At 32.0% G+C, this 18,993-nt stretch overlaps 2 protein-coding genes across 3 annotated transcripts; both read right to left on the reverse strand.

Moving 5' to 3' along the window:
- Nucleotides 1–3,638: 3,638 nt before the first annotated feature.
- On the reverse strand, nucleotides 3,639–6,339 carry LOC111401056 (serine/threonine-protein phosphatase PP2A catalytic subunit-like). Of its 2 annotated transcripts, XM_023028597.1 has the most exons (5): nucleotides 6,102–6,339; nucleotides 5,577–5,615; nucleotides 4,819–4,902; nucleotides 4,609–4,680; nucleotides 3,639–3,837 (listed from the first exon to the last, which is right to left on the reverse strand). In XM_023028597.1, the coding sequence occupies exons 1-5, from the start codon at nucleotides 6,207–6,209 to the stop codon at nucleotides 3,769–3,771; spliced, it is 372 nt and encodes a 123-aa protein (XP_022884365.1). In that variant the 5' UTR covers nucleotides 6,210–6,339; the 3' UTR covers nucleotides 3,639–3,768. The 2 variants fall into 2 exon arrangements, 1 of the variants encoding a protein (XP_022884365.1); XR_002703916.1 differs by lacking the exons at nucleotides 4,609–4,680; nucleotides 6,102–6,339 and having other exon boundaries at nucleotides 3,762–3,837; nucleotides 5,528–5,666.
- A 5,947-nt stretch (nucleotides 6,340–12,286) lies between these two features.
- Nucleotides 12,287–13,959, reverse strand: LOC111401066 (feruloyl CoA ortho-hydroxylase 2-like). Its single transcript, XM_023028611.1, has 2 exons — nucleotides 13,416–13,959; nucleotides 12,287–13,167 (listed from the first exon to the last, which is right to left on the reverse strand). The coding sequence occupies exons 1-2, from the start codon at nucleotides 13,919–13,921 to the stop codon at nucleotides 12,591–12,593; spliced, it is 1,083 nt and encodes a 360-aa protein (XP_022884379.1). The 5' UTR covers nucleotides 13,922–13,959; the 3' UTR covers nucleotides 12,287–12,590.
- Between the last annotated feature and the right edge of the window lie 5,034 nt (nucleotides 13,960–18,993).

Below are 18,993 nucleotides of genomic sequence, written 5' to 3' on the forward strand. Positions count from 1 at the left end.
GTTTATTATTATGTTTAGAGCGTAACTAAATAATTTCGAAGGTTTAGTAACTAGTTATGTAAATAAGGATTGTTACTTCTCCTCCAGTGCAAGTATTATATAGCATGGATGTAATCGGTCTTACTTTTCTTTTGAAATTGCATCATTGACTATAGAGATAGATGGACAAAAGGATTTTCTTTACCATCAATATGGATTGGAAAGTCATGATAAGTGAAGAGTTCTTTACTAGCATTGATTTATAAGCAATGTATATCCAGCATCCTTGGGCGAGATGCCCCAACCACATCGATCATCAGGGTCAGACCATAGAAGATCGCACATGGGTCCCTCATGACGAACTTCTTGCACACGATCAAAATTTCGTATATTATCGAGAGTTTCAATAGATGGTGACAATCCACCATGCAGACAAAAAAATTCAGACTCAACCTGGACATATAAAAAAGATATGTGTACTAAATCAACAAAAGAATGCCCTGCCTAAGAGACCAGAAAGGCTAAAACAAGGGGGTAAAATAACTTAGATATGTACTAAAAAGTGTTGAGATTCCAGATAAAGTGGGCTTACCGAATGACAAGTGATAGTATGCTTCTATTTAAAGAGTTTTAAATTTTAATTTCTCTCCAACAATTTTTAATTTGAAAGAAACATTTATGCTTCTAAAAGAACATATGCAATGAAGAAACCGTTCTATCTCAGCTTGAAGCATGTTCACATGGCATAATTGATAAACACACACGAGTACCTACTGTGTCTTTTTCCTTCGTCACGTGTAGATTGCTAATGTCCTTTTCAACCCATTTATTAACTACAGGTGGCAGAAAACAATAACAAAAAAAATTTAATAGTTACACTCCGACATGTATAGAGATCTATTTTTCTGTCTCAGTGAAATTTAACATGCTGTCCCCTGATGATATTTAAAAAAGTGATTGCCTATCACACTTCCTGAATTAACAGTAGTCCTTCAGATAACATCTTAAAACAGTGTTCGTAGGCATTACGTCAATAAAGAAATTACACTAACCAATGCGGTAAGAGGGAAATAATCAAATAAGTCTGTGAAGATCTTCCACACATTGGCATTACCGTACCTGCACAATGCAAGAAGTAGATCAACACAACTTAGCCATATTACACATGTAAATGACCAGGTATGTGCAAACTCACCAAGAAAAAGAAAAAAGCAGGACAAAGAATTATTTAAAAAATAAATTGCAAAACCATGCATGTGCCTTGAGTATAAGAAGCAAGTTTAAAGCTAAAAAGCAATTTAACAAACATCAAAGTTAGGCAACAACATTGCACAATCATACAAAGGGAGACACATTGTACCACAATTGTGTGACAAGTTCAAAGTCGTAGAAGTATTGTTCAAGAACACATTTGAAGCACGTAGAATTTGGATATTACGATCAAGCCATATTGTTGGTCGAATGTTTAGGAGATCAAGTATATAAAGCTTAACCACAAAAGAACACCTGGGACAAATTTACATGCAACATAAAGCACTAAAAAAGTTAAATAACAGTTAAAGAGTAAATTATGTATAGCTTAACCACAAAAACATAACTGGGACAAACTTACATGCAACATAAAGCACTAAAAAAGTTAAGGAATTGTTAGATTAACTTATAAACACACCCGTAAGGTTTACACAGAAGCAAAGTGCAACTCTCAAGTGTGTACTTATTGTTCTTCCAGGATAAGATATAAGTTGATTTAATTTATTACACGTGTTGCTTATCATTATTTTTCTTTTCTTTTTAGAACAGAAAGCATAAACATGAATCTTAGAGGGAAGAATGAGAACAATATTTTAATATTCTACATCAAACCATTATGATAATAGAAAGTATAACTTAGATATGTACTAAAAAGTGTTGAGATTCCAGGTAAAGTGGGCTTACAGAATGACAAGTGATAGTGTGCTTCTATTTAAAGAGTTTTAAATTTTAATTTCACTCCAACAATTTTTAATTTGAAAGAAACATTTATGCTTCTAAAAGAACATATGCAATGAAGAAACCGTTCTATCTCAGCTTGAAGCATGTTCACATGGCATAATTGATAAACACACACGAGTACCTACTGTGTCTTTTTCCTTCGTCATGTGTAGATTGCTAATGTCCTTTTCAACCCATTTATTGACTACAGGTGGCAGAAAACAAAAACCAAAAAAAATTTAATAGTTACACTCCGACATGTATAGAGATCCATTTTTCTGTCTCAGTGAAATTTAATATGCTGTCCCCTGATGATATATAAAAAAGCGATTGCCTATCACACTTCCTAAATTAACAGTAGTCTTTCAGATAACATCTTAAAACAGTGTTCGTAGGCATTACGTCAATAAAGAAATTACACTAACCAATGCGGTAAGAGGGAAATAATCAAATAAGTCTGTGAAGATCTTCCACACATTGGCATTACCATACCTGCACAATGCAAGAAGTAGATCAACACAACTTAGCCATATTACACATGTAAATGACCAGGTATGTGCAAACTCACCAAGAAAAAGAAAAAAGCAGGACAAAGAATTATTTAAAAAATAAATTGCAAAACCATGCATGTGCCTTGAGTATAAGAAGCAAGTTTAAAGCTAAAAAGCAATTTAACAAACATCAAAGTTAGGCAACAACATTGCACAATCATACAAAGGGAGACATATTGTACCACAATTGTGTGACAAGTTCAAAGTCGTAGAAGTATTGTTCAAGAACACATTTGAAGCACGTAGAATTTGGATATTACGATCAAGCCATATTGTTGGTCGAATGTTTAGGAGATCAAGTATATAAAGCTTAACCACAAAAGCACACCTGGGACAAATTTACATGCAACATAAAGCACTAAAAAAGTTAAATAACAGTTAAAGAGTAAATTATGTATAGCTTAACCACAAAAAAACACCTGGGACAAATTTACATGCAACATAAAGCACTAAAAAAGTTAAATAACAGTTAAAGAGTAAATTATGTATAGCTTAACCACAAAAACATAACTGGGACAAACTTACATGCAACATAAAGCACTAAAAAAGTTAAGGAATTGTTAGATTAACTTATAAACACACCCGTAAGGTTTACGCAGAAGCAAAGTGCAACTCTCAAGTGTGTACTTATTGTTCTTCCAGGATAAGATATAAGTTGATTTAATTTATTACACGTGTTCCTTATCATTATTTTTCGTTTCTTTTTAGAACAGAAAGCATAAACATGAATCTTAGAGGGAAGAATGAGAACAATATTTTAATATTCTACATCAAACCATTATGATAATAGAAAGTTATTTTAATATTCTACATCAAACCATTATGATAATAGAAAGTAAGCAAATATATTGAAAACAACAAACTCACTTCTATTAGAAAGTAAGCCAATATATGGAAAACGACAAACTCACTTTCTCAGGCATTCATCATAAAACCTATAAACTTGAGTAATCTGCAGCAAAAATTGAAAATTTCAGCACCAACCATTATACCTCGTGCAAAACTCAAAAAAAATATTGAGTGGTAAGAGGACTTCAATGGCATTAGACTAAAAAGGGATAAAAAGCAAAGACAGGAACAATCATTTCATTATGTCTGATGTACAATGAAAAATAATTATAGATTCGACCAAATACAATTTCCATTATAATTTCAAGCCAAAGTAACATATTCTGAGGCACAACGACAGACAAAAAGGAAGCACACTTAGGGCTATCAGGAGGGAGAAAGGATGTGACCAAGTAATGCAGCCATTGAATTATACCCGTCAGCTTTCATGATTTCCCTGTAGAATAATAATCCTTTGAGGATATCTCACTTTGAGAGCAACCAACAGCTGAAAAGAATAATGCATGAAAAAAGAATCAAACAACTATTATAGTATGTAGATCGCACAAGCTCAGGCAAATTTTTTGGGAATTTATAAGGTCTGCCACAAGTGAAACCTATCCATATTCTACCATGATAACCAATTTTCTTTAATGAACTTAAAACAAATAGACATTTCACTGTCTCACTGTATTTGATAATTTGTTATTCGCAATTTATTGTTGTTCATTTCAATTCAAAATCTTCCAAAATAGTCAAATGTGAATTATGAAATACACAATATTCACAATTGATAAATGTGCACATACAAATGCAAGTAGAAGTTATTATAAAATTTTGATTTCTTCATTATTGACGAATTGGAGGACAAGTGCAAGTTATCATACCATAACTTGAGCATAGAAACACAAAATTTTGGCTTATAAACTTCCACACTGATCATCTGAATAAGCTTTGTCAGGTTTATATGCTGCTTTACAGGATACATGTTTGTCTCCATCTAATCCACTATTTACATTTCTAAATATATTGCTGATTGCACTGGTAATTTCTTTTCTACCCAGAGCTTTTTGGTGTATTAATAATTCAAAGAGACATTTTCCACACCCCACATCCTATAAGCGGCCTATGCTCAACAGGCGGATGAAGAAAGTAATAAGTGATGTGCAATAAATATGAATTATGATAATGAGTTAGTTTACTAGACCGTCGCTTGTCACATTAGAGATCTTTGATCAGAAGCATGATTATAGTCAAGATAGGAAATTTTGAAACACACTGTTACTGTTTCAACTGAATAGTATACACGATCGACATAATCTCCCATGAACAAATAATTTGTGTCGGTACACTGTCAACCAATAAAAAAGGACAACGATAGATGTATTAATTCAAGCTAAGATAATAAGGGATGGGATCTTTTTGGGACAAACACAATTGTAACATAAGAGGCTTAATCCTTTCAAGAGAGAGGCAAATAAGCACATACCTTTCCACCAATTCGAAAAAGCTTTGCAAGGTCATGGACTTGCCCACGAATATCACCACATATGGTGACAGGGCTTTTCACAGGCTATAATAAGGAAACATGAAATCAGTTAAAAATTTTGTCAACATTAAGGTATCTAAGAACTAGACAGTGTTGAACAAAATAAGCAATAAAGAACCATACAAGGAGAAAGAACTATTATAATTTCAGTTTTCAAAAGTCCTTCAACTCATTTTCCTGCAAATAAAGTAATTTCCTATTGGTGGTTTTAGTTGATGGGCTACTCATGCAAAGAACCTCCTCTAGCAGCTATGACCTGAGTTTTAGCACATAACACTTTACATTCCATAAGATAGAAATTGTTTCAGGAAGGGGCAAATATGTTTTACACTATCGTCACAAGGAACATAGGTTCAAAAGAAAAACAAGGAATTAATCTAATGGTTTTCCTATCATTCTTAGTAAAAGGCCTCCTGCAGTAATAAAAGTGCTTGTCACAAAAATATGATCAAAGACTTCAATTTCACTGTCAGCACAGAAAAGCAAGTTTAAGCCTAACCACTAATTACAATGACAATTCTCATTAGAAAGAAAATATTCCAACGATGCACAGGACAAGAAGGTTACAGTGGCAATAGCAATATATCATCTAAAAATGAAATAAAAAAAGTAGTTTCAGTGGAAAGAAACACGGGTAACTCATAGTTACATTCTGTTGGCAACAGCAATGATAAGAAAAATGATGAAAAGTGGCACACATGCACATTGCTCTCTTCCATTAGGATCTCCTTGGCCTTCTCACATACTGACCTCACCTACACATGAACAAAGCTATTGATAAATACCATTTTCTTTGAAACAGACAACCTTCTTGACCATATAAAAGGAAACAGAAGAAGATAATGTGTGAATTGGAAATGAAAATAGTCGCGACAAAGCATAGTCATGCGACTCATGCCCTGTTTGAATACAGGATTCCTAGTAAAAAGAAATGCATCTCCTGGTGTTGGTTTCAATGGTTTACATAAGATAAAAGAATGGGAAAACATAATTATGGCAGGCACTATACATTGTTAACGTCGCTTTCTCTCTTAAGAAAGATGTGCAACGATATATCTAAAATTTAAATCATTAAAAAATAAAAATAAAAATAAAAAATCTGAGAATAAACTTCAGATCAATTCAACCCAAGCGCCCTGAAAAAATTAAAACTCCACACTTTTCATTCTTGAATTTCAAATCACACAAATCGGATCACAAAATTCGAGAACCTAAGGAATTACAAAACAAAATGAGAATAAATCTTGTTCGGGTAAGGGTTTGCAATCCACGAGCTGAGAGATTTGCTCGTCGATGTTCCCATGAGCAATCGATGGCACCGATGCATCCATCAGAATTGGATCTCTCTCTCCCTCTAAGAAACCCTAGAATTTGGGGGTTCTTTACTTATTGGCTTTGTTCTATTACGACGTCGATTTTGCTTCAGAGAGTGGTGGAGGAAAAGTGAACTCAAGAGGTGTGTCGTCGTAGTGGGAAAGGTGGAGGTGAAACCAAATAGTGGAGTGAACTGACTGAAATACCCTCCCTTTTTAACTTTATTGCAAAAATACCCGCTAATAAATGATTGGACAAAATCACACGGTGTGGTTTGGATTAAAATCTTCTTTTAATTTAAATCAAAGTCAAATGAACAATATTAACCACATCTTTTATAGATCTCACAATTTTCCAATCACACATTTCAAAAATTTTATCACAATCTACTAAAAAGCCTAATTTTAATACCACCGAACACCCTCAAGATATTAATGGGCGGTTATATTCATATGCCCTTGTTAGACCTCCTTTTAGAGAAAATATAGGGACATAAATGAGTCGGGCCACGCACAAGTCGCGAGCTTTTGATCCCCTTTTTAGAAAAAATGTAGGGATGTGAATGAATGGGCTCGTGAGCCGAAGCATGCGGTTCATGTACGGCCCGACAAAAAATAGGCTCGAGCCTTATTGAATCGGCTGTGTTTTTTTTTTCCCTGTAAAGTTGTACTACCTTTTGCAGGCAAAACACAGACTTATGTCGAGACCATTTTGGCTTGTTGTACAGGGCGTCGCCCGAAAATTGGGTTTGGCTAGGTCCAGTAAGCCACGAGCTGAGCCAGGTCAAGTTTTTTCACGAGTCGAGGGGCTGTTCGAGCCAATCGGCTAGTTGGACATCCCTACGAAAATATGATTTAGAATAATAATTTTTTTGAAAATGTGTAGTTAAAAAAAAATCATATATAAAAGATTAAGTATGCACCTTTCGAAACTCAAAAATTGGATTTTTTTAAAATTTAATTTATAAGATAATTAATTAAACATATATTTTATTAATTAAATATGTTAAAGTCACAATTCTATATAATTTGGTCACCAATTATTGAATTAATTGGTCATAAATTATATCTTTGTCGCAATAAAAAAAATTTATAGGTTACAAATTATTTTATGGTCACAAATCAAAAGTTTTATAAGTCACAATCTATTCATCAGTCACAAATTTATCAAATTAATAGATAATATATTATTCATTGGTCACAAATCACAAATTTTACAAGTCGCGAAATATCTAATTAATTAGTCAAAAATTATTTTTCAATCACAAATTATCAAATTACTTGTCACAACTTAGCCCCTGTTTGATCCCCATTACCTGAAAATGAAAATGGGGGAATAGTATTTTTTAGAAAAATGAGTGGTTGAAAAAAAAGGAAAAGTTTTTGATTTACGTGTAATATTATTTTATGAAAGATTGTGTGATAGAAAATAGGAGAGAGAAAAATGAAATGTAATGTAATTTAATTTAATTTAATGGGGATTAAACAGGGGCTTAACAAATTCAAGTTACGTGTTATTTACTGGTCACAAATTATCTATTTTCGGTGACATATTATTTATTGATCATAATCAACCAAATAATCTGTGACAACCTCCACCTCACCACTACCTTTGGCATCACTACCGCTAATATTCCATTGCCAAAACAACCATCATCACCTCATAACAATCAACAGCCCCACCACCATCCAAACAAACCAACATCAACCAACAAAAAACACCACTACTTTACATAATCATCGTCCCACTACATAAACATCGTCAAATAAACATTGTATAATAGCTGTCAACCACTGTATATTGCACAGTGGCCCAAAGCCATATTTTTCCCTCAAATTCTTGTCATAGCCGCTGATGCAAATCACGGCTAGATCCCATTATTCACGGCTAGATTGTTGCTGCTATAGATCTTGTAATGCTCCATATTTTCATAAACACCGGGGTATTACGAAAAATTGATTTTTCCTTTTTATAAAATGTGAAATGACACAAATAAAATAAATTCTTCATTTTCAACCAAACATAAACTAAATACATAGGATTTGAGTTTCTAAAGATTTATGCATAATCAAATGACTAATAAGACAAGTGAATCTTTTGAACAATTAAAGCAAACAATAAAAAGAATAAATAAAAATAGCATAACAACAAACTACTTGTTTATTTCCTGTTTCCTTTATTTGATTCACTTGGCAGTCTATGTCACCAATTCACCACAGTCCAATCGACCCAAACTAACCTGTAAAAATTTGTAATAGTGAATATTCGAAAACACCCAACAAGATACATATAGTTTCCATATACAAATATATAACAATAAAAATCATACACTTCATACTACTCTGATCTTGAGGAGTATATCGGTGATTAAGCGACACACCCATCTTAGGTCCTCTTATAATCCCGTAGGATTTCATATCTTTTTTTAAGAAAAACGAATGTCCACGGCAATCCATGCATATTTAATTGCATATAAAAGCATAAGGAAACGAAAAAACTTGAACATAAAGTATCTTATCTTGCTAAATAAAATAAACTATTGAACAAAATATGAATGCACGTGCCCAAAATCTTTTCTCTGCTTTAGTCAACAATGGTTGGAAATTGGCTTCTTATCTTCTAATTTCCAAAAGTATCATATCTCTCTCTCACGTGTGTATAAATTTTTGGTGTGGTGAAATATGATACCATTGTATAGTATTTATAATAATAAAAAGTTGTTGAGTTATTATAGAAAACGTGTACCCTATTGGATAAAACTAAGTTTAGGTATTTAGATTATATTTTAATATCAAATTCATAGTTATCCAAATAGGACACTTGCTATCACATCAAATTCAAAATGGTTAATATTTAACTAATAATAAAAATAAAATTCAATATCCATCTCACACGTTTTGGAGAGAGAAATTGAATTGAAATTATAACTTATATAAAATTCTGTTTATCCTATTATCTTTCAATTGGGTTTAACTTAATGTGTTCTTACCCGAAATAATTTTTTTCTCGAATCAAAGACTTCTAACTAATTACAACCTACAAAATGAATCCAATATCGATATACTAAATCTCACTCTATCAATATCTAATTATTTGAAACAAATAAAATAGAAATTTAAAACATTTTTCATTTTAGTCCTCAACTTTAAAAAATGTAAATATATAATATATAAAATAAATAAATTTTATCCTAAAATTTTCGGATTGCTACAGATCTCCACCAGATCACAGCCAGAATTCTATTACCTCCATTACCGAAGTGGGATCGCCACCACGTCCGAAGCTAACACCACCAACTAAGGCTGTGTTGGTTCCATCTCCGTTTCGACACCAAAACTACAAATACTAGCGATCTACTCACTCTCACCACTAGTTTTATCCCTACCATCACCTGTCCAGTCTCCACCACCCAAGTGGACATTGCTGTTGTCGCAACATCAGTGTCGATGTTGCTATTCTATAAAGTTCATAGCAGTTGCGAGCTGTCACGAAGTTGACAACTACAAACATAAACAATGATTGATTGTTGGTGCGACGCTGGAGAGAAGTGGTCGAGAAAATCGTCGGGGAGTGAGAATAGAGAGAGAAGTGAGGGAGAAATAAATTAGGGTTTGCGATTAACTCCTTGTTTGACACATATTCTTTCAAAAATACTTTTTTAAGCAGTGATTTGACATCATTTCAATAATTTATTTTTCCTTATTTTTCAATCACACATTTTTCATCAATACAGTATTCAAAAATACATTCATATGAAAATAATGTGACTCAAGCAAGGGCTAAAGTTGAGATGAATGGGATGGGGTGCGGTGAATAAATAGTTTAACTTAATTTACATCCGATTTTTGAATAATGAAACTCTCACCCTGATTTTAGAATATTTAATCTTTGAAAGTAGGGTAGAGGTGTAATTTTCACTTAAAAAAGTAGCTCATATTGATTTGTCATATTCAAAAACATATTTCAAAAGCTCATTTCAACCACACATTCTTGTAATAAAATATTTAGCACTTAAAAACAAAATTTTTTTAATGGACATCAAACAGAGGCTTTTTTTTTTTTTTTTAAGATTTATGTATAAAATTATTTATCAGAGAATATGTGATTGGAAAATAAGTTTTCGAAAAAATAGAATCCAAATAATGACTACTTTTTTTTATAATATGCTACATTTTTAATTGCATTGAATGTCATTAACCTTTATTAATTATCACACTTATATCCTTATCTTTTTTCTTCATCACATTCTTATTTTTATCAATTTATTAATTAGAAAATGTTGTCCTTAATCATATTTTCGTTCAAAAATATCATTATCGTGCTTTAAAATGATATTCAAATATCTAATCGTATTTATTTTGTATTATTGTTTTGTTTATTAAAAAATACAATGAATAAATGAGATTTTTTACTCCATCTCAAGTAAAATTTTAGAGAAAACTCATGAATCCATAATCAAGAACAATTTATGTTAATTTGAGAATAAGAATACAATGAAAAAAAATAATTTGAGGCTTAAATGGAATAATGTGTAAATGTTATTAACCTTTTATGCTATTAAGTCATAATCTAGTTATTAAAAACTATAGTGTGAATATATTTAACCAATAATAAACAAAGTATCAAGTATTGGGTATAATTATCAATCGACAACCAAGAAAATATATTGGTTACAATAACATATGATTATTATTAGTAGAGTAACATATGTTCGTGACGAGAGTGTTATAGTAGATAAATCAAAACATTTTGTCAATAAAGAGAGTAAATTATTGGGAATAGGTGTCAGTAATGTAAACAATGCACACAATCTTTAAAATTGATGTTTATAATAGAGAAAGAAATTTGATAGAAACACTGGTCGGTTTGGCATAATTGGGATACATACACCTTTCCTCAATGCCGAAAGTTTCTAGGGATAACCTTCTCATTCTAGGCCACATAGGCCCTAGATTTTTCAGGGTGCCTATTTGGAAAGGAAAAAGCTATGTGTACACCTTGTGGTGTACACACAGCTTTACACCCCCCTCACATGGTGAGGTGCCCACGCATATTTTATTACATGTGGGCCTCTCTTCATGTGAGTGAGGTATAAAGTTATGTGTACACCATTGTGTACACACAGCACAACCCATTTGGAAAAGAGGGCTGTTTTGGCACCCAAGAAATCTAGCAGCCCTCAAGTTTCTAAGTCATTATAACTAGCTTATGTTTTTATTTCTTTTTCTGATATCCAAGCTAATGTTTGGAATTCGAGAAAAGTAACAAGATTCAATTATCGAAATCATTTTTCTTATAAATAACCTAATTTGTTTAATGTTGTGCAGCTGCAGATTTACTGGCTTGATGATTTCCTACTTGGATGCAGTGTTGAGGAAAAGAAAGAGCATTGAAGGCAGTTTTAAATTGTTAACTCCTGGCTTTAGCCTCCGTTTGGATACACAATCTATAAATCATTTATAACTTCTATCAAATCAGACATTAATTTCAGTCATACGTCATAAATACTACTCATTTATTATCTACACATTTCGTGGACCCATTATTATTCCTGTTACTGTTCCTATTTATAAATAATTTTTAGATTTGCCAAAGAGAGGCTAAATTAGCGACACTTGTATATTTTTATTAATTTTTAATTTCTAGTTTTTAGCTCATGCAGATAAACCCCCCGTACCAAGTATGGCCCACCTGTACTTGGCAGACAAAGTGAAGCGTGACGAACTAGAAGCCGAGTGGACCCGACGATTTGCAAGGTAGAGGTCATGATGCTGATTGAGGATATCCTAATGTTGTAGTGGCAAATAATTGGTAAACCCAGTTCTCTGTAATGAACCCTTCGCCTAATTGTGGTGTTTCTGTATCTTGATGTTCTGTTTAAGTTAATATATCGTGTTTATGACATGTAACGTATCTTTACTGGATTAATTTGGATTACTGTATTATGAGATTTACTTAAATACTATTTATGTCCGTCCTATGAAGCTTGATGTAGTCATAGTACAATGTTGCTGTCCATCTTGTGGCTCAACACACCTTCTTTTTTTACTTGTCAGACCTCTTTAACGGTGTTTATATACACACATTTACATCCATATTCTTGTGAATATTATTATAATGCAAGACAGAGTAATACAATTTGGTACAGATATGGGAATAGCACAACGTACCCCCACCCCCACCCCCAAACCTCAAAACACAAACACACACCCCTCTCCACCACCAATCCTATGTATGTGGAGAAGAACATTATTATTCTTCAAAAGAGAAATATAGAACACAAACTAAACTTTAGCATCATTCGAAGCTTGAGCTAAATTCTTGATTGGCTAACATTAGTTCCCCTTATTGTTCATTATTCTTTCTGTTGCAGAAGGGGTTACCGTATTCTATCACCTTTACTGCACTTTCGCAAAATCAATAGTTTCCTTGCCATCATGGGGTTTCTTGTAAAAGTGTCTGACATACTCCGAATATAGAAGCTGTTTGTATATTGGTTTTTCCCCGTTCTGCAAAACTTCTGCCAGAGGACCAATTTCATCACTAGGTTTAGGGTTCACAAAGATAGGCACTGAAATCCTATTGTTGTTCCCATTAGCAGTCACTCGGTGCTCAATGCTCTTGTATCGACCGTTGCTCAGAATTTGAAGTGCATCACCAACGTTAATCACGAGAGATCCATCGATTGGTGGGACATGGATCCAAAAATCAGTGTCTAGTTTTCTCACATAAAGGCCACCAATTTCATCTTGTAGGAGAATGGTCAGTGTTGAAACATCTGAGTGGCGCCCTACACCAATTGTGAGATCGGGATTTGGACATTTGGGATAGTACTTAAGGTTAATCCTCGTTGAACCCATTAGAAGAGATTCCTTGGTTTCATCAATACAAGTTATATTTAATCTTTTCATTAAAATCTCCAACAGCTTCTTGATAACATGTTCAGACTTCTTCCTGTATTCCAATGCCTCATCCCTACAGATAAATGTTGGTTAATAATTTGTCCTTGGTAGATGGAAACTGAAGTTGACGACGTATGGCCAAACAAAATTAAAGAATGAATTTAAATAATTCCGCTAGTAAGGGATTCATATTTCCAATCAAATTTATTGAGAATAAAGCTTACTTTTTTGTTGCTATCGTGTAAACATGCGTGATGACATACATACATATACACATGACCACATGTATTGGAAATTAATGACGTAGAATTTCACCATAACCTGCAAATGGAAGGCCAAAATGCAGCAGCCTCTTCATCAGAAACATAGAAGAGGCTAAGCCAATCCTTCCACTCCAGAGCCTTCTCTGCTCGAGGAGAAAAGCTTGTACCGTAGCGTACATTATTTGTAGGCGATTCCCCTTTTGAATACTTCTTCTTCTCTTCAGCTGGTAATCCATAGAACTTATGAGTTGCATTCTTCACATTCTCCAACACTTGCATTGGTATCCCATGATTGACAATTTGGAAGAAACCCCATTTCTCTGCTGCATTGCATATCATATCTGCTATTATTTGTTCATTCGAATTCAACATGTCAATGACAGGAATGGACTCCTCAGTTAGTATAGTGCTGGTAGAGATCTGTTCTTGAGGAGGTTGAATATAGTGCTTGGGTAGTGTTTGAAGGCCTATGTCAGAAAGACCCTTAACTCCATGACCTTCATCGACAACGAAATTTTTTATATCCCTCGAGTCGGATAGAATTGTAGAGAGTGCAAGATCCATAACTGTTTCTGAGCAAAAGATAAATATGAATTTGAAATAAGAAGATTTGGTTGTGGCTTATTTGGAGTGCCATGAAGGGCTATATATACATACTTTTGTCTTCTAAGAATATACTCAATTATGTTCTCAGTTAATTAGATTGTTTGCAATTTTCATGCCAGCAATTGGTATAAGGGAGGGGTAGGGGTAGGGGTGGTGGTGAGTAAAGAGAAATATGAACCTTGTGCAATATGTACTTCGGTCATTAGTCATGCATGCAAAAGTTTATAGCTTTTGACTTTTTTTAAGGTTGGTACCTATTTTAGATTGAATTAAAATAAATAAACTTAAGATTTTAGATTAAGTGGTTTAACGTGCAATTATTTAGATATTTATACTTTACCTACATATTGAAAATTATCCTAACCAATTTTAATGAAATACGACATCTCTATTTCAATTGTTTCAAAATTTTATTATTTCAACCATAAATACCATGCGATGGTCCCATTATTCACCACAAATTTAACACAATGGCAGAGAGATTTAAGAAAAGAAATTAAAACGCGAATTCATATTTCTTTTAAAAATTTGGTTGATCTAACGAGGTAAAATACTTTTGTGCAAGTGGTTTATTTCTGTACATTTTTATGTTCAATGATTTATGCATGAATTGTCAGTGGACCTTCGGTGTTTAACCTAACGGAATGGGAACTCTATTGGGTTCTTTATAACGAAATGTGAAAACCTTCGAAAATTCAAAACACTACTAATAGGTGTGTCGCATGATTATCAATATACTCCATAAGTAATGTAGTATGGAGTGTTTAATTTATTGTTTATGAAATCTATGCACATCTTATTGGGTATTTTTAAATACACTCTTACAATAATTTTATAAGTTAGTGCGGATTGATTGGAATTGCGGCAAGATGGTGTTGCAGGTGCCAAATGGATCAAAGAAAAAGGAAAAATACACATTAAGTCTTTCTACCTTAAAATTTATTAGTTAGTTTAATTTATTCAAAGGCATGTCATTTAAATAGTTAATTGAATATGTTTATCTTTTTTTATATCTTCCACGCATCCACACGACTCGTTCTGACCTGAAAATTTGTAGTAAGAATGAGTATATTGAAAACACTCGGTAAAAATATGTCCACATTCTTATTCACATGATATAAATATAAATCTGACATAATATACCAACATTCTTAGATTTAGAGCTCAAAAAATTTCTTAAGAATCCTCATATCCCGTAGGATTTAACATCTTTGACCAAACGATCCATCTCGTAGGATTTAACATCTTTGATCTAACGGTCAATTTCGAAGAATTTAATATTTTTGACCAAACAGTCCATCCTGTCAAATTTAACATAAAAATCGACCAGAATGCCTTAACATAATTCATGCTAAAAATTATAAAAATATCAAGAAAATAAGAATTAACCACTTGCACTTTTCTTACCTCAAATTATATCAAAAATTCTGAAAACAGTTTGTGAATAAAATAATCTCTTTTTAGTATGTGTGTTTTCACGTGTGAATGTGTGTATGTAAAAGGGAAAAAAAACACGTACATTTTATATATAGTATTCACTTGTCACTAACTATGAATACCAATCATCACACACGTTAGAGGATTTAAATAGCATATTCTTTATTTCAATCAATCATGGTGAGTGTGTAAATTAGTATTCATTGATGGGATGTTTGTGTAAAAGTCGAAAAAGTTAATTTTTTATATTAATTACCAAAAAAATGATTGACTTTATACTTTCCAATTGTCAAGAAACGTCCCATTCTTCATTTTACAATATATATATATATATATTTTTATTTCTATCAAGATAACTCGAATATGGTTAGTCTAAAAATTATTTTTTCTTGAAACAATTTATATTAGTCAACACAAGCTACAAAATGAATATAATATTGATATATTTTATCAACTTCTTGAGTACGTAAATATTCGACCGAAATAAGATTTACGATAAATTCTAAGTTCACATGAGCAAAAGAAAGCTTCAACCTTTGGACTTTTAGTGTGACGATAAATCTAAACATGGATTATTTCATTTGTTAAGTGACCCATATTAAGTTTAAGCCCATGTGAAAATACTAAAAAAAGTTCTGGGTGTTACATCCATTCCCCCTTAAATTAATTTTGTTCTCGAAATTATCTTATTTAGTCGAAAAACTCTAATATTTCTAGTGGTCTCATAAGTTCTAGCCATGTATAACACATAAATGTTCAATTATGGTTTATCTTTGTTAGTGATAACAAATTATACATTTTGTTCTTGTTCTTTTAATATAATGACCAATCATCATACATTCATGTATATTAAACAAAATATTAACTTGCATAACATAATTCATTCTAAACATCATAAGCATTTCTTGAAATCAAGTTTAAATGATTCATATATCATGCTTGAAAATATAATGAAACATAATATTTCATTCATACCTTGGGTTCATCGAACGGTAATAGATTGACGAGCGCTAGATGTCATGGGTTTTATTTTAATACTTGTTTAAGATTTAATTAAAACCTCATTACATATAGAACAATTTTTTATTTTTTTTTAACTACTACGATACATTAAAAGTTTAATAACATGTAGTTTTTATGAGGATATAATTAGTGAATAATCACGTGAAATTTGAATCCTTACAACACATAATTTAAAAAATATATATATTAAGAAATATTTTTTCCTACCTAAAAGCATATTTCTTCAAATAACTCGTCCTTAACGTAGATAAGGACTAATATATATCAATGAATATAAAGTTACATTGTAAAACTTGAAATGAAGAGAAACATTAATGTATTATAGTGTCATAATTTTTTTTCCTGCAGACTACTAAGTCTTCAAAATAATTTATATATGTAAATCACACGTAAATGTGATTTAAAAAAAAAAAAATTATATATATATATATTTTTTTTTAAAATAACGAGTCTATAGAATCGACTAAACTCGTGCTTTGATATCATTCTATAATGCTCCAAGATCTTTTTCATTATTATTATTATTATTATTATTATTATTATTATTAAATAAAAAATAGCTCTATGTGTTACCAACATCCTCTTTGTCTGATTTAAGCGGAAATATCACTTTCATTAAGTGTTGAAAATATATAAAAATAGCTATTAAATAATGTGCACAAAATTCAATATGAAGATGTTCTTCAAATTAAAGTTTGACAATTATATTTTCTAGAAAATTTAATTGTCGGTCTTATAAGCATCACTTGGTCAATCTTCCACACGTCCACACGATCCGTTCTAATATGAAAATTTTTAGTGAGCGTGAGTATTTAGAAAACACTCAATAAAAATACGTCAACATTCTTATTTACATGATATAAATATAAAACTGATATAACATATCAACATTTCTTAGATTTAGAGTTCAAGGAATTTTTTAAGAATCCACATATCCCATAGGATTTAATATCTTTGACCAAACGATCCATCCAGTAGGATTTAACATAAAAATTGGCTTAAAGGCCTTAACGTAATTCATGCCAAAAATTATAAAAATATCAAGAAAATAAGAATTAACCACTTGCACTTTTCTTACATCAAATGATATCAAAAATTCTAAAAACAGTTTGTGAATAAAATAATATCTCTTTTTAATATGTGTGTTTTCACGTATGAATTATGTAAAGGAAAAAAACACTTCTCAAACATTTTATATATAGAGCCTGTTTGAGCCACATCATTTGTAGAATAAGAATGAAAAATAGAGCCGTTATGAGCCCCACACAAGGGATAGAAATAAAAAAATGATGACTTGATGTGATGGATAACGATCATATTTTTCATTTTAATGAGATAAAAATGGGGCTCAAATAGGGCCATAATATTCACTTGCCAGTAACTATGAATACCAACCACCACACACGTTATGGGATTTCAATAGTCTATTTTTTATTTCAATCAATCATGGTGAGTCTGTAAATTAATATTCATTGATGGGATGTTTGTGTAAAAGTTGAAAAAGTTAATTTATTATATTAATTACAAAAAAATGATTGACTTTATGTTTTCCAATTCTCAAGAAACGTCCCATTCTTCATTTTACTATTATATATATATATTTAAAAAAAAAAAAAAAAGCTGAACCCCAATCTTGAGGGCCCCCACCGCTCCTCCCTTAGAGCTTATTGAGGGTGGTAAATCGCAGGTTGTGCTCCCAACAGGTCAAGGAACAAGAGTTGCCTTTACACTGCGCTTAAAAGGAGTTCAATTCTATGTCTTAGGAATCGAACCCCTACACTGTGGCTGCCAGTAAGGTATGAGATAATCTCACTCCCATCCTTTGCACCACTGGACTATGTCCCGGAGGCTACTATTATATATATGTGTGTGTGTGTGTGTGTGTGTATTTTTTAATTAACAAAATATAGGATTAGAGTAATTTTCTTTCTATCAAGATATCTCGAATTTGGCTAATCCCAAAAATTATTTCTTCTTGAGCTAATTTATATTATTCAACACGAGGTACAAAATGAGTATAATATTGATATATTTTATTAACTTCTAGAGTACGAAAATATACGACCCATATAAGATTTACGATAAATTCTAAGTACACATGAGCAAAATAAATCATCAACTTTTGGACTTTTATGTGACGACAAATCTAGACATGAATTATTTCATTTGCTAAGTGACTCATATTAAGTTTAGGCCCATATGAAACTTGTAAAAAAAGTTCGGGGTGTTACATGTTCTCAATCGAGACGAAGACATTGATTATATACCTTGGGTTTTTTATTCCAATACAGTTGGTTCACTAATGTATATTATGACTTGTACAAGACTAGATTTGAGACATGTAATCGGAGCAGTTGGTAAGTACATGACAAATCTTGAAAAGGAACATTATAAATCAGTACAATGAATATTCAAATACTTTAAGGACTCAACTAATGATTACTTGTATTTTGGTAGAAATACAGTTGGAATCATTAGGTAAGTGAATTCAGAATATACAGGGATCTTGATAAAGGTTTTGGAGCCATGATTCGTGTATGATAAAGGTTAATTATCAATCATAATCCTAC

The sequence above is a fragment of the Olea europaea genome, chromosome 1, assembly GCF_002742605.1.
Source record: "Olea europaea var. sylvestris chromosome 1, O_europaea_v1, whole genome shotgun sequence".
NCBI lineage: Eukaryota > Viridiplantae > Streptophyta > Magnoliopsida > Lamiales > Oleaceae > Olea > Olea europaea.

Excerpts from the sequence above, each read along its gene's own strand:
- LOC111401056 (XM_023028597.1), bottom strand. The coding sequence starts at position 6,209 with ATGGATGCATCGGTGCCATCGATTGCTCATGGGAACATCGACGAGCAA. Across the intron at positions 5,616-6,101 it reads ATTTATTCTCATTTTGTTTT|AAGGCCAAGGAGATCCTAAT; the intron begins GTAATTCCTTAG and ends TCAGTATGTGAG. Across the intron at positions 3,838-4,608 it reads ATTCAGTTGAAACAGTAACA|CTGTTGGTTGCTCTCAAAGT; the intron begins GTGTGTTTCAAA and ends TATTCTTTTCAG.
- LOC111401066 (XM_023028611.1), bottom strand. The coding sequence starts at position 13,921 with ATGGATCTTGCACTCTCTACAATTCTATCCGACTCGAGGGATATAAAA. Across the intron at positions 13,168-13,415 it reads TTTTGGCCTTCCATTTGCAG|GGATGAGGCATTGGAATACA; the intron begins GTTATGGTGAAA and ends ATTTATCTGTAG.